This window comes from Zerene cesonia, chromosome 13 (assembly GCF_012273895.1).
Source record: "Zerene cesonia ecotype Mississippi chromosome 13, Zerene_cesonia_1.1, whole genome shotgun sequence".
In the NCBI taxonomy this organism is placed as follows: Eukaryota; Metazoa; Arthropoda; class Insecta; order Lepidoptera; family Pieridae; genus Zerene; species Zerene cesonia.
The window spans coordinates 7,254,630-7,269,118 of NC_052114.1; the positions used below are offsets into that span (position 1 = coordinate 7,254,630).

The 14,489-nt window shown below is 31.3% G+C and overlaps 2 protein-coding genes across 3 annotated transcripts; one reads left to right on the forward strand and one right to left on the reverse strand.

Moving 5' to 3' along the window:
* Positions 1 to 253: 253 nt before the first annotated feature.
* LOC119831520 (cuticle protein 19-like) lies at positions 254 to 4,181 on the reverse strand. The gene is made up of 5 exons (XM_038354924.1): positions 4,101 to 4,181; positions 3,449 to 3,568; positions 2,640 to 2,736; positions 2,050 to 2,162; positions 254 to 630 (listed from the first exon to the last, which is right to left on the reverse strand). Exons 1-5 carry the CDS (start codon positions 4,104 to 4,106, stop codon positions 562 to 564), a joined length of 405 nt encoding a protein of 134 aa, XP_038210852.1. The 5' UTR covers positions 4,107 to 4,181; the 3' UTR covers positions 254 to 561.
* A 2,116-nt stretch (positions 4,182 to 6,297) lies between these two features.
* LOC119831235 (band 7 protein AGAP004871-like) lies at positions 6,298 to 11,593 on the forward strand. 2 transcript variants are annotated; one of them, XM_038354525.1, is made up of 8 exons: positions 6,298 to 6,824; positions 6,902 to 6,943; positions 7,235 to 7,335; positions 7,646 to 7,801; positions 9,093 to 9,190; positions 9,705 to 9,866; positions 10,647 to 10,812; positions 11,035 to 11,593. In XM_038354525.1, the coding sequence occupies exons 1-8, from the start codon at positions 6,773 to 6,775 to the stop codon at positions 11,173 to 11,175; spliced, it is 918 nt and encodes a 305-aa protein (XP_038210453.1). In that variant the 5' UTR covers positions 6,298 to 6,772; the 3' UTR covers positions 11,176 to 11,593. The 2 variants fall into 2 exon arrangements, with proteins under 2 accessions (XP_038210453.1, XP_038210454.1); XM_038354526.1 differs by lacking the exon at positions 6,902 to 6,943 and having other exon boundaries at positions 6,298 to 6,533.
* The last annotated feature ends 2,896 nt before the right edge of the window (positions 11,594 to 14,489 follow it).

The following is a 14,489-nucleotide window of genomic DNA, read 5'->3' on the forward strand; positions in this document are numbered from 1 at the left end:
TAAATAATAATATTAATGATGTAGAGAGATACAAATAAAACGTGTAAACATTACGAGATTTTATTATTGGTATTATAAATATTAAAATATTTAAGAATTCGTGATTTAAATGAGACAAGTTGTTAAACACTGGAATGTTACCATATCACATATTATTGCAGTAAAAATTTTATTTTTTCCTTCGACTTAATTACAAAGTTTCATTATTTATAATAAAATGAAATTTAATAAAAAAAACATTACAACATTCATTCGCTTTCGCAGAAACTTCTAATAGTAGAATGTATATGTTTGGTATTACAGCACCTGTTCGTAATGTAATTAAAACATAGTAATAAATCTATGCTAGTATCGCGTTAAGCTCCATTTACACTGGATGAGCGCTTTTAAGCACGTATGTTGCTATTTACATTTTCTCATATGCAGGACAAGGACGGAACGCGTTGGAATTATTCTAGAATGCAAGATAGACCAATGTAAATGAGCATTTACATTAGATACCTAAATAAATTTAATGATTATGAAACTCTCAAGATATTATGAGTAGGTATTATTATGGAATTAATGAATGCCGTAAGGAGAGACTCCGATGGCGGAAGCATAATGTATAGGAGCGGTTTGTGTATGCACCTGAAAAGAAAAATGATGTTCATATATTGAAGTTTCATTGAAAGATATTGTATTTTTTATTTGCAGTATCCATTAAATATAATAAATTAAAAGATTAAAGCTATATATAAAGATGAACTAGAAAAATTTGGGAAATAATAATTTTTAATGCACTGTAAATTTAGACATACAAAAAATTAAACAATTTTAAATCTAACATATGATAATATGTTAAATATGTAGTTAAAATATCCCTTTCGTTAAACAACAGATAAATAAAAATACTATCAAACAAAATTAGAGCAATCCAAAGCCTATTTAGAAACTCACGATTCCGTTAATTTCCTTACGCGCTTTGTTTAACCAAGATCGCAATAATCACGAAATCAACTTTGTGAAATGTTACACAGAAGAAGAATTAGTAACCGGTGCCAACTAAAAAACATTATCTTTGTGACAGACTGCCTAGACTTCATCTCGATATTACTTAACGATTCGACAGTTTTTTGCGATGATAATTTCCGTGATTATTACACAAATTACATTACCCGAATCGCAATTTAATTGTCCAACGATGTTATAAAGTTTCCAACACATTTTGAAATCGATCAGATCTTATCTGTTATCTAAATATCAATTTGACGTTTAATAAATAGAGATAGTTAATTTAGCTATCAATTGAAATATAACCCACGAAAAGCTAACAAATTATAATACAAATAGGAAACGTGTATAATATTATTGAATATAATAGCCGTGGGCGTAATTGAAATAACTTTTGGGCAAATGAAGGCATTTATAACCGATAAATTTTATTCTACGTCCATAATACTGTACTTTACTACATTTTGTTGTTAGAAATCCATTGATAAGTATCCTTAAGTTCACACTTTTGGAATGTCATGAATGAACGGAGACTTAAAATACGAATATTCTTTGCTTAATTAAACTCAATAATCATACCAAAATTAGCGTTTTATTATTACTATATTTTATTTATTACATTTTAAATAAATTAATATAAAATGACATAAGATTGAATATAAAGTATAAAATATGGACAGTGGACATCTATCTTCATAGTTCTCCTCCATTATTATAACAGATTGGATACTTTATAGACACGTATTTTTTGCGATTTTCATCTATGCATACTAATAAAAACCATAATATATTTAATCAAAAATGTCAGATGTAGACAGATGATTCCCCTCTCATGCAAATTAAAGAAAATGTAATAATATTTGAATATTGTTAGAACACATATCAGCATTGTGGCCACCAATTTATTTCCAACTAGACGCTCGTCCCGACTCTATCCGGATATCAAGATTCCTATTTTAACCCAATGAGCATTTAATCGGAATAAAAAATAAACTATCACCCAAGTCAGCTCATTTCCTGTTTGGATACGAAATTTCATCAAAAATTAAATCTTACTGGATGTACGGCGTAACCAGTTTTGTGGACAACTGCGTTGAAGCCGTTGTGGTCATCAGCTAAATAAGATACAGTTCGTGTAGACCCGTCAGGCTCCACTAGTGAATAACTTCCTGTGAACATTCACATTTGGATATAATAAGAAGATTATATTTAATGCAAGCATAACTGTATTAATTACTCAATCTCTTAATACTAAAACGTGAATGATTTAATTATTGTGAAGTGTAATTCCTTTTAACCATTAATATGCATTCCAATTGAAGTTCTTTTTATTTGTGAACCTTGATAGTGGAGATGGCTTTCCAAATTCGTAATTTAAAAGAAAATTTGAAGAACCAACGCAATATTTTCTCTTAGTTTCAAATTATATTTTCAGTCTTCTCTCTCTCTCTCTCTCTCTCTATCTATATATCTATATATTCATTTTTTTATTTATACAAAGGATCAACTGTTTTATATTCACACTTCTTTAAGATAAAAATAATTAGTCCTTCTCAACAAAGACTTGTAGTCCATTATATAGCACTAGACAAGCAGCACTATTCTATCACTAGGTAAGCATCTAGATATACTGTAAAAGCACTAACCTTTAACGACGTCACCATCTCTCTCCTCTTGTTGAGATTTTATGTCTCCAGTGTGCGGATCCTTAACTCCGTAATTGAAAGCATATCTCGGATACGACTGAACAAAAATTTAAGGCATGTTTATTAAGTTTTATGAATCTCTCCCATAAAGCAAATTATGACATATTCTGTTGTCTACGATTATATTAATTTGGTATTTGATATTTAGGTCATAAGAACACACGATCAGAATAAATAGAGATTGGAAAACATAAAAAGATCACTGGACAACAGAAACTTATGAGTGTTATTTAAAATTGATTTGGGTATTTCTTATCTTGCATGTATAAGAACTTCTTACTCATACTACTTACATTTTAGATTAGATTAACTTAAGGAACATATAGGAGATCCTATGGAACATCCAGAACCAACACTCCTATTACAATACAATAACGATTTTGATGGGCTTTATTTTTAATACTATCTATTAAAAATAAAGCCATTAAAGTGATTCAAGGAGAAGGTTTATGTGTAAAATAAGAACTGTTAAAGTACTCCGATATAACACGTGCGAAGCCGCAAACAAAAGCTAATCCTACTATCCTACTTATATTATTAATGCGAAAATTTGTAAGGATGTGTGTGTGTTTGTTGCTCTTTCACGCAAAAACTACTTAACCGATTGCAATAAAATTTACAATATTTAGTACGTAGACAGCTGGATAACTGTAATAACATATAGGCAACTTTTTATCCCGTTATTCCCACGGGATACAGACTTAAGCGGGTGAAACCGCGGGTCGCAGTTAGTACAAAATAAAGCTTACATTAGATACAGCAACCGGAACAGCTATCGGAGCGTGGACGGCGGCTGGGGAATGGTAAATAGCATTGTACTGAATCGGCAACGCTATTGCAACTCCCATAGAAGCAAGGAACGTCATAAGCTAGAAGATATAAAATATCTTTGAAATTTTCCCAAGCAATATTGAGCAAAATAATGCAATCAAACACATTTCCAAATATATAAATGTATAAAATTATAATAAAAATATAAATATAATATATATTTCATACATATTTTATTTTGTTGGGGGTATTATCACGAGTAATTTAATTTTTACTTTTTAGTATAGGTACGTCTGAAAAAAATCTTTATAATATGTAAGCCAGTTATTAAATTTACTTATTATTTATGTTAGTTATGGTTTATATGTATCTACTATTATTATTATGAAAATGAGTAGTATTCAGTTGCTTTTCTGATAATTAATTTAAAGAGACGATAAAACAGATTTCATGCCGTCGTGTAAAATTTTATTCTCAAATCTTGTCAGAATCAATTGGCATAATATAAGAAGTTGTGAACGTGAACGAAAAAATAACGTACTTTATTTACTATTGTTATATTATTACAACAATATATAAACACTAAATCTTCTAGAAATTATCACAAAATAATAATAAAATAACACTCACCAACATGGCACCAAAATAGCACAGAAACACGGACGCTTATGTTCTATTCTAGCCTAGACAGCTTCCAATACCTAAGTATTTAAAGGGCCCCTCCATAACCTGAAAGTTTTAAAGTTCTTGGCTTCCTAAGAAGCATAGAACATTTTTATTTTAACGACGTAATATTCTCAATTTGTAGCGTATACTTATTTATTTCATTAACCGACGTTTCCAAAAACGAAGAAGATTATCTGTTAGACCTTTCTGTGATTATGTGGCCTAATTTTTAAAATGTTTATTAGTATGAAACAATTATTATGTACAACAATATAATGTTGAAATAACCAATTCGATGCATTCAAGACGTATGCAGCTGTAACCTAAATACTATGATACAAGATCCATGAGTATTATATCAACAGCAAGAGATTACATTAAATTTCTAGAGAAATATTTTATTAGCCAAACCATAAATAGGTACTAGCCAGTACTTATGTATAATCGAATATAACGAACATATTTATCTGATAGCTTCTCAAATATACATATTCAAAACCAATTTTTACTTAATAAACATCGCATGAACTACATACAAGCATTTGTATATCTAAATTATACAACAAAAAATAATTAATGATAAAATCTCCAAACATAGAAGTTAAAATAAACACAATCGAGCAGCGATGTATCATTTTCATTCAATGTTTGTTAATAATTATATAACATCATTTGTAAGTCATCTACAGTCTAGACTATTGTAATTGTTATTGCAGAGCAATCCATTATAATCACAATACATAATTTCAATTACAACAACAGATTGAAAGTCAACTTATATTTGGACCTAATTGTTATAAGTAAAACCTTATTAAAACCTTGTAACCATTGGGTCGACTACCTTTGTCTGATCGCAGGAGCCCCAGTGTCAGGGGCTCCCTAACGTGTGTATCATAGAGCTCCTCCCCCATAAATTTGTATACAGAACCCCCTAAAGGCTTACTGCGTCATTGACTAATCCAGATATTTATCATTCTATTTATGTTTATATTAACCACATCTTTACAATAAAATTTTACTTAACGCTTCCTCATTTTGAAAAGTAGTTAGTAACTAACGAATTATTTTAAATACTTCCTAAGTACCTTAGAGGTACAGTCAGCATTTATTAAAAATGCAAGAAAATCAAAGAAAATAAAAGAAAATGAAAGAAAATAGTAACGTAATGTCTGCTATAAATTATAATTAATTTTCAACTGACCTCAAAGTGGAGGAGTTTCTAATTATATTACTTTATGTAGTAAGAGATTTATATATCTTATTATTTAACTAAAAAGATTAACTGCGAATCAAACGGAAACGCATTTAGCACCACGTAAAAGGTCAGTCGGTGTGTACCTCGCTTGGGTGAATTTTAATAGAACAACCATAAAGTACATAGCTTCTAAACTGGTTATGATAAGTGAATAAGAACCAAAGATAAAAATATGGATACATCTTCTTCATATTTCATACAAATTATTGTCTCTTAAAATATTTTTGCATGTATTGTAGCTATTTGTAGCTATACCATTACGATTTACCTGATGTTTAAAATTTCAATAAATATACTGTTATCGTATGAAATATCAGGGTAGACACCGATACGGCTAAATCCACCCAAAAACGAAATGCTTAATGACACATTTTAAAAACTTATTATTCGCACTGATACGATGCAATTTAGTCGTCTCTAGAAAATGGATTTTAAAAACGCGTAGAGGAGGCATTATACCGTAAATAATAACATTGATTGGTGTGTTTTGTTGTTTGTTTTATTTTAAGTTTATCTCTTGGATACGTCCATAAATGTTACAGTAAACTGACCTTTGTGTGATATTTAGGATACTATCCGAGAGCGGTTGTTTACTTGTGCTCCTCTTTCTGTTTACAAATTTAGTACATAAATTAAAGTCAATAAATTAATTGACCTTCTTATAACCACAATCTCCAGGTAAATGAGTATCTATCACCTTCCGTTTTTATTTAATGCGGAGCCTTAACCTCATCCAGAAATATCTTGTATACGTCCATTTATTTAATAATGTCTGCATCTTGTCGATATTATAGATTATCTTTAATACAAACACTCATAGCGTGGTTTTAATCTAAACATCCTCAAATGATGCATGAAGGGAAGCTACAATAGCCGCAGCCAACAATCTGGAGCACCACAGCGCCCTGTGCGGTCGCGCACCGCGACGACATGGAAAGTGCGTTGTTTATTTATTTTTAACGTCATCACCATGTTCTGTGCCCACCTTAGTACAGATATAGACACCGCATTGACCAGACAGCAGCCACTTAATATTGATTGATTCACAAACTAGTCAATGCGCTCATCGTATTGTACGTTGCAAATGGATTTCGGTTGCTACGACAAGGACTCGGGCGAAGTGGAGTGCTACCTCGAAATACGTAAATAAATTTTAAACGCAACTAATTCGACGATCTATCGTTTACTACGAATCGTATTGTAATTGATATTTTTAGTTGGAAACGATGTTGTTTTTGGGTCGTGTAAACAAGCGGTCTCTTCTGACAGTAAGTTAGTCTGTATGTCAGCGCAGTCTGTGAACGTTGGCCGAGTTATACACTGTTATGAACGTAAATCATTACTTTCTCCGTAGAAGTTAATTGGTCATAATCATTACACAATGCGCAGAGAAGTTAGGTCGTTCAATTCTAGGCGAGACGATATGCCCAGTCGTGAGTAATATCTCTAAGGTAAAAATTTGATGTGAAACAGATTTGCTGTTAATTAATGAAACTTTTGAATATTTTAGATTGTGATACGGGTACTTCTTGCGCTATTACGATACAGATGCGTAAGTGACTTCATGTTTTTGATTTTAACACGCCATAAACGTAAGTTTTAAGAATGTGTGTTGAATATGTGAAAATAATTTTTAATAAACTGCATTACTATCTCCATGCGAAATACTTGAGAATTAAATACGGCAAAGATTTATGGATCTTATCGTCCGAACAACATCGCATACGCGCGCAGAACTGCATCCAATAAATCATACTAAATCGGTTACGTCAATTCGTTACTTCGCTAATAGTGCAAAATGTATCAGAGAAATGTATTTTAATATGAATATTATTTTCAATAGCCAATCCAGAAGCAGCAGGTTGTGTTGAGAGGTTCGCTACGTTAATGTCATTCCTCCTTGTCATCATTACTTTTCCTTTTTCGTTGTTTGAATGCTTTAAGGTAAGGAATTTCATATTTTCTTTTTTTGCGTTTTATAGCTGTTACTCTGTTGATTATATTATTACCTACTTTAAAAAGCAGTATGTTTATTTTAATATTTATAAGTAACTCTTATTTTGTTATAAATAAATACTCTTTGTTATAAGTTTTGTTTCGTTATAATGAAGATAATCTGTGTGAATTAGATGGCTTTTTATATTTTATGAACGTTTAAATCTTTCTATGGTTATAGAGATTATGGAATCATCCACTTAAGAGATATTAAGGACACAAAACGATAAATTACATTCTTAATTTTGCTCCGTTTCAGGTAGTGCAAGAATTTGAAAGAGCTGTCATATTCCGCCTCGGCAGGTTAAGAAAGGGTGGAGCGAGGGGTCCAGGATTATTTTTTGTTCTGCCTTGCATTGATACTTATAGAAAAGTTGATCTTCGCACTGTATCATTTGACGTACCTCCTCAAGAAGTATGTATATTCTTTCTCTACAAACTTCACTTTTTTGTTGACAAGTATCTATTTACTACCTACCATTTAGTAACCTCCAACACTTAAATGGAAATTTGATTGAACTTTCATCATATTTTAAATATCAAAATGTCTCAGCATTAAATTTAATTTTTAACAGATTAATTTTTAAACTTCCACACATCAATTCAGCACTGTGCCAAAAATAAATAGAATAAGACTATACAATAAAAATCCCTTCCCAATCAATCGCAAAAATTTCGACTATTAAAAAAATCATAAACGTCCCGTAAATTATTTTCTCCTCTATTCTCGTTTATTCCACCCGTTCTTTATTACACATAGAATACTAATAGAATCCACATCTATAAACAATTTACACAATGGCGCTTTATATAATTTTCGTTATATTAAAAACACCCGATTAGCCACAGCTTATTGCAAAAATAATTCTTTACAAATAATGATAACTCAATCTTTCATTCAGTAATTGTGTCGCATTATTTTTGAAATATAACGCCACATGGCCAGCGAGGCATTGGTATTGAAAACAGTTAACCCAAATGCCGTCCGTTCGCATTTAATTGATGCGGCTGTAAACCGTCAATCAAAGTTTTAAGACGAACAAACAATTGTTCGATGTAAACCAATTGTCTAGAGAAAAACTAATAAAACGTCTATTAATATCATACGAAGATTATAACACTAGTCACTCGAATGAGTGGAAAGTTTATAAAATTTTCAAGTATACCACATTTTAGCTCTTGATCATTCTCTTGTATTTCATGTGTTTCAGGCAAACTTGCTTTTATATTTTAAATTAAGTTCGCATTTCACTTGTTTATTAATTATTATTTTGTATTGTTTTTGGATTTTTAATTATTTTGTATTGGTGTATTAATAAACTAGAACATTAAACAATGTTATTCTAAAACGTTATTTTAAATATACGACATATTAATTTTATGTGAACAATGTTTATTTAAACATGTCGATGAATATCGCTGAAATTGCTAACAGACACCGCGCAGCGGCGACCTCATTTGTCCAATAGATTGATGCCCGGGTATAATACGTTGGATTTTACACTTACAAATTCAACTGTAATCGAAAATTTATGATTTATGATATTTTATTGGCGAATTTATGTACTTTCCTCTATTACAATGTTTTTATTGCTTTTCTTCATTATTATTAGGTTAGGTCATTGATTTAGAAATTGAAATATTTATATATAAGCTACATCGAATATATAGTAAATAAAAATTACAAACCTCAATTGTTTCTTTAGGTTTTGACAAGAGATTCAGTTACCGTAGCTGTGGATGCTGTTGTGTATTATAGAATAAAGGAGCCTTTAAATGCAGTCGTCAGAGTTGCCGACTATAGGTGAGATAACTTTCATATTAGTCCACTACACTTTTAACATGTTTTTACATCTAAGTGACATAAACATTTCCATTTCCCTGTCTTTATCGGTAACAATAACATAAGGGTTTTCTTCGCTTTTCTGATGATTCAACCACAATAGGGGTTAAATTGACAAATTTTTGTTTTAACACCATGCCAAGGGACGATTTTTTTACTAACTGAGCAATCTGATTGACTACTGAAGTCCTAATCATCCAGTCAAGTTGCTCGGACTCGACTCGGAGTCATTATATACTACATAATTATTAATGAAACAGAAAGACTTGCACTTTTTAGCGTTCTGGTATTCACGACTACATTAATCGTAATCACGCGTATTTATTAATTTTTAGCCTCCATCTAATTTTTAGCCTTTTCGTCGCAACTTGAATCATTAATTTAAATATCTAAACATTAAACAGATTCTATGTAATAAATTTTCTTTCTTAATTAATCTGGAAAGAAAATATTACTTTTTTTTATAATTTTATAGCGCTTCAACCCGACTTTTAGCTGCCACAACACTGCGAAACGTTTTGGGCATGCGAGACCTGGCTCAGCTTCTATCAGACCGAGAGGCTATCAGCCACATGATGCAAGCCAACTTGGATGAAGCAACAGATCCCTGGGGAGTGGAAGTGGAGAGAGTTGAAATGTGCGTACATCTTGAATATTCCTTGTTTATACTAGTTCAAGCTAACACTTACGGGTTTTTATATTATAAGAATCCCCATTTTAAATTTCAGCAATTGGTGTATATTTTTTGTGCAAATGCTCTTATTATCTATTTATTACTAGACTAGCTCTCCGCCCGCAGCTTCGCCTGCGTGGAATTCGGTTATATCGATTTCATCTCCCTATTTCAACTCCTTCTACCATTTTTTCTCGATAAAAATTATTCTATGCCCTTTCTCAAGTACCGTTCTACCTTCATTCCAAATTACAAAAAAATTGATTCAGTGGTTTAGGCGTGAAAGCGTAACAGACAGACAGACAGACAGAGTTACTTTCGCATTTATAATATTAGTGGGGATGTACGCTCCGGCACTGTGTGGGTATTACCAGTATATAAGTGTATAATCTATGGTGCGGGTTGTCATTTATCCTAATTGAATTTATATAAACTATCGTTCATTAAAGTTTGAACAGACACACGGTGTACAAATTTGATTAAATTCGGTTGTAACGTAATCACTACATAGTATAAAACAAAGTCGCTTCCCGCGTCTGTCACTATATATGTACGTATGCTTAGATAGTTAAACTATACGACGGATTTAGACGGAGTTGTTATTGAAAACATAGGTAGAGTGATTCAAGAGGAAGGTTTATATGAATAATAAACACGAATTAAGCAATTTTTTAAAAATTTTAATGTATTGCTTAACGCTTAACGTAAATTCGTAGCGAATATAAATCGAATTATTTGCTTCAGAAAAGACGTTCGTCTCCCGGTGCAATTACAACGTGCCATGGCCGCGGAAGCCGAGGCGGACCGCGAGGCTCGGGCGAAAATCATTGCTGCTGAGGGAGAAATCAAGGCTTCTAAAGCCTTACGAGAGGCGTCCCTGGTTATGATTGATAACCCTATGGCTTTACAAGTAAATTTATGTCTTATTTTTACACAGATGGTACAATAATATTCAATAAGATGATTTTTTGGTTGCAATAAATGTGGTAGGTGTACAATGTATTAAGAAAATATCACTCTTACGAAGAGGTACTCTATCATTGGATTGTATATCAATTATGAAATTGTGGAGATTATTATTAATGGAACTTTCAGCTTTTTACAAATGTTTATGCACATTTTTATGTTTCAGCTGCGGTATCTCCAATCTTTAAACACGATTTCAGCAGAGAAGAATTCGACAATAATATTCCCTTTCCCAATGGATTTTCTCAAAACTTTTCTGAGTGGCGGGGCCGGTCCAAGCGTAGCTCATTCGCAATTGCCTATTTAATTTTAATTATATGTTTATGTTAAATATTTTAGTACATTATAAAGACGTATTGTGTGAAAGAAAATGGAAAACAATTATTTTAAAAAGGTTTCATTCACTTTGTTATGTTTTGATACGAATAATTCGGACATATAGTCTTATTATCTATTATCGGACGGATAGATTTCGAAATTTAATAATTCTGAAATTAATGCTATATAACGAGTAAAAACCTTCTAGTCTTATCTAGTCAAATTCGCAGGTTTTGCAAATGTATGTTGTTATATTTTGTATAACTTTTGTTTTATTTGATACCGGACAACAACTATTTTTCAATATTTAAGAGTTTATTTTTTTATTTAATGTTAAGCTACATGGTAAGTTGTAATATTTTAAAGTCACTTTGAGTGATATCTGATGACAATAAATCTATCATTTATTTGACTTACTGAATACGTCATTTTTACTTATATAGGTGATATATTATGATTTTTTCAATTACTCTTTGTCCTACGAAATGATAAGAACTGGTAGATCTAAAATAGATCTTACAGGTGAAGTCACTAAACAACTAAGATTTTATTAATTTAAAAAAACGAAGGTTATATAAATAAAATACACACTTTTATTTCAGAAATTCGTAAAGAGACTCTTTTAGAAAGAATTTTCACATTATTCGCAATATTAACACTCGTGCTGTTCCCTTTTGCTATTATATTTTGTTTTAGAGTAAGTAACAATTATTAACATTGTAGAAAAAAAACAAAATAAGGATGAATTAAGTAGTTGTAGTACTGTAACTCAAATCAATTTGTCCACGGATTACAATTATATTAGGTATAGTATAGAATATATTTTAGGTTGTAAAACAATACAAAAGAGCTGTAATACTACGTTTTGGTCGAGTTAGGAGTGACTCTCCTGCCGGGCCTGGTATCATCTGGCTTGTACCATGCACCGACAGCGTGGTCTTCATAGACATGAGAACACAATCCTTTAATTTACCTCCGCAAGAAGTAAGTATTGCTTCATTTTACCTACTTAAAACTTAATGAATAACCTAATTTTATAACCTTGTTTGAGCACTGAAACACAACATAGACGAATACTGAATATGATTTTTTTCTTACTGCATAATTTGGCAGCGTTCCCTCAGGCATTTTATAGTACACTGTACAGAGAAACTATAGCACTTATATGTTTCGGCTTTTACGTAGCATTTTATATTCGTATCTAGATGTGTTACCAATCGTATGAATTTGATTTTATTCATAAGACAGTAAGTTTGACAATTTCTGCAGAAAGCTTCGAACCCTCTAACACTAAAGTACTTTATTTTCTATCTTTTTTCAGATTCTTACAAAAGATTCTGTAACGGTTAGCGTTGATGCGGTTGTATATTTTCATGTCATGAATCCTTTGTGCAGCTTACTGAATGTTCAATCTCACAAGTATCATTTTATATTTTTATATTTTAGAAAGCAAATTGATATAGGGCATCTGGTACTTCACACACTTGCTGCACATACAAAGATGCCACTTTAAGCTGAAATTAGAGGAAATATAAACTAGAATTAAATTAAATTGTAGAAACATACTTAGTACTACTAGTCAGGAATAATCCTACAAATTCAATCTCAATTAGATCAACATTGAGTTAACATAGTAGCCATTATTTAACATTGCACATTTCATTACCAAATTTGATTTGCAGACGTTCGACTGAACTTCTTTCTGTAGCGCTACTTAGAAACATTTTGGGGCAATACACGCTTTCAGATCTACTATCAAATAGGGTGCTAATAAGTGATGCTCTGAGAATAGAAATAGACAAAGGAACAGCCGAATGGGGTGTTGGAGTTGAACGAGTTGAAATGTAAACTTTTTAATTTTTAGTTCAATAGCATTCTAATGCTTTGAAAATTAAACAATTTTAAAGAATAGAAAAAAAATTATCACGAGGCACGATCGAACCCACGTCATTCGCTGAACCGTGGCAATCGAATCCCGTCTCGTGAACAATTTTTTTCTACTCTTCAAAATATCTCAACGTTTTTTCATATTACATTATGATTAAGTTGACGAAAACAGTAATCATTTGTTTTCTCTGTAAATATACAATAATCTAAATAGCACAATAACACAATTAATATTCACAGAAAAGATGTAATGTTACCTTTTGAATTACAAAAAGCTATGGCCGCAGAAGCGGAAGGCACTCGTATCGCAAAAGCGAAAATAATTGAAGCAGAAGGTGAAATAAAAGCAGCTGAAAATCTCAAGGAGGCCTCAAAAATTATGATGCAACATCCTAAAACTATGCTTGTAAATATAACATAAATCGATATGAGTATAATACGTTACTGTTAATTAGTAGTATTTATTTTAATAATTTTTTCAGCTCAGATATTTGCAGACTTTAAACTCTCTCGCTGCACAACAAAGCACAACAATATTATTTCCCTTTCCAATTGAAATACCCCATCAATAAAAATTCGATTGATTCTCTTTAGTAAAATATTTAAATTCATGCTGTCAATAAGCTATCAGAATGTCAAAAAGTGGAAAACCCAAGTCATGGTCAACCATTTTGATTTTTGCTTTTTAATTTTACAATGAGATCTTCCAGTGAAAATGGGGAAAAGGCTGTTAAAAAGAATGTTAATAACAATTTACCATCGACATCACCGATTACGATTCCAGACGTAGAAAAAAACTCTCCCAGAATATTACGACCTCGCTTACAAACTAATATAGGTATTTACGTGCTCTTGTATTAGAGGTTTTCAAATATTTTATTTTATTTAAACGAATTTCCGATTTCAGGAAAAGAAAAACTAATTGAGAAGTTTTTAATATTTCTATCGCTTATTCTTGTTGTTATTGCATTTCCCTTATCACTGATTTGCATTTTTGTGGTAAGTAAGATTTAATAATTTGATTTATTATAATAATCATTCATGGTGAAGATTGATTATCATATAATTGTTTAATTTAAGGTTAGTCGACAGTTTGAAAGAGCAGTTATTCTAAGAAATGGAAAAGTACATAAAAACCGCCCATTTGGTCCCGGCCTTTTGTTTTATCTTCCTTGCGTAGATTCGGTGAAATTTATAGACTTAAGAACATTATGCTATGAGGTACCACCACAAGAGGTAAGTTCTATCATCCACTAGCACACTCGTATAAGATTGATTTTGAATTTTTGAACCTGGTTATGCTAAATGATTACAATCGCTATTTGGCATAATTAAGTTTAAAGAACCGATGAATTGACCCATTTCTTTTACTGAAATAATAAGAGTCACTAATAGTTCTATAGGCTGCATATTCCA

Excerpts from the sequence above, each read along its gene's own strand:
- LOC119831520 (XM_038354924.1), bottom strand. Across the intron at positions 2,163-2,639 it reads AGATGGTGACGTCGTTAAAG|GAAGTTATTCACTAGTGGAG; the intron begins GTTAGTGCTTTT and ends GAATGTTCACAG. Across the intron at positions 631-2,049 it reads CTGGTTACGCCGTACATCCA|GTGCATACACAAACCGCTCC; the intron begins GTAAGATTTAAT and ends TTTTCTTTTCAG.
- LOC119831235 (XM_038354525.1), top strand. The coding sequence starts at position 6,773 with ATGCGCAGAGAAGTTAGGTCGTTCAATTCTAGGCGAGACGATATGCCC. Across the intron at positions 7,802-9,092 it reads TTGACGTACCTCCTCAAGAA|GTTTTGACAAGAGATTCAGT; the intron begins GTATGTATATTC and ends TTGTTTCTTTAG. Across the intron at positions 9,191-9,704 it reads GTCAGAGTTGCCGACTATAG|CGCTTCAACCCGACTTTTAG; the intron begins GTGAGATAACTT and ends ATAATTTTATAG.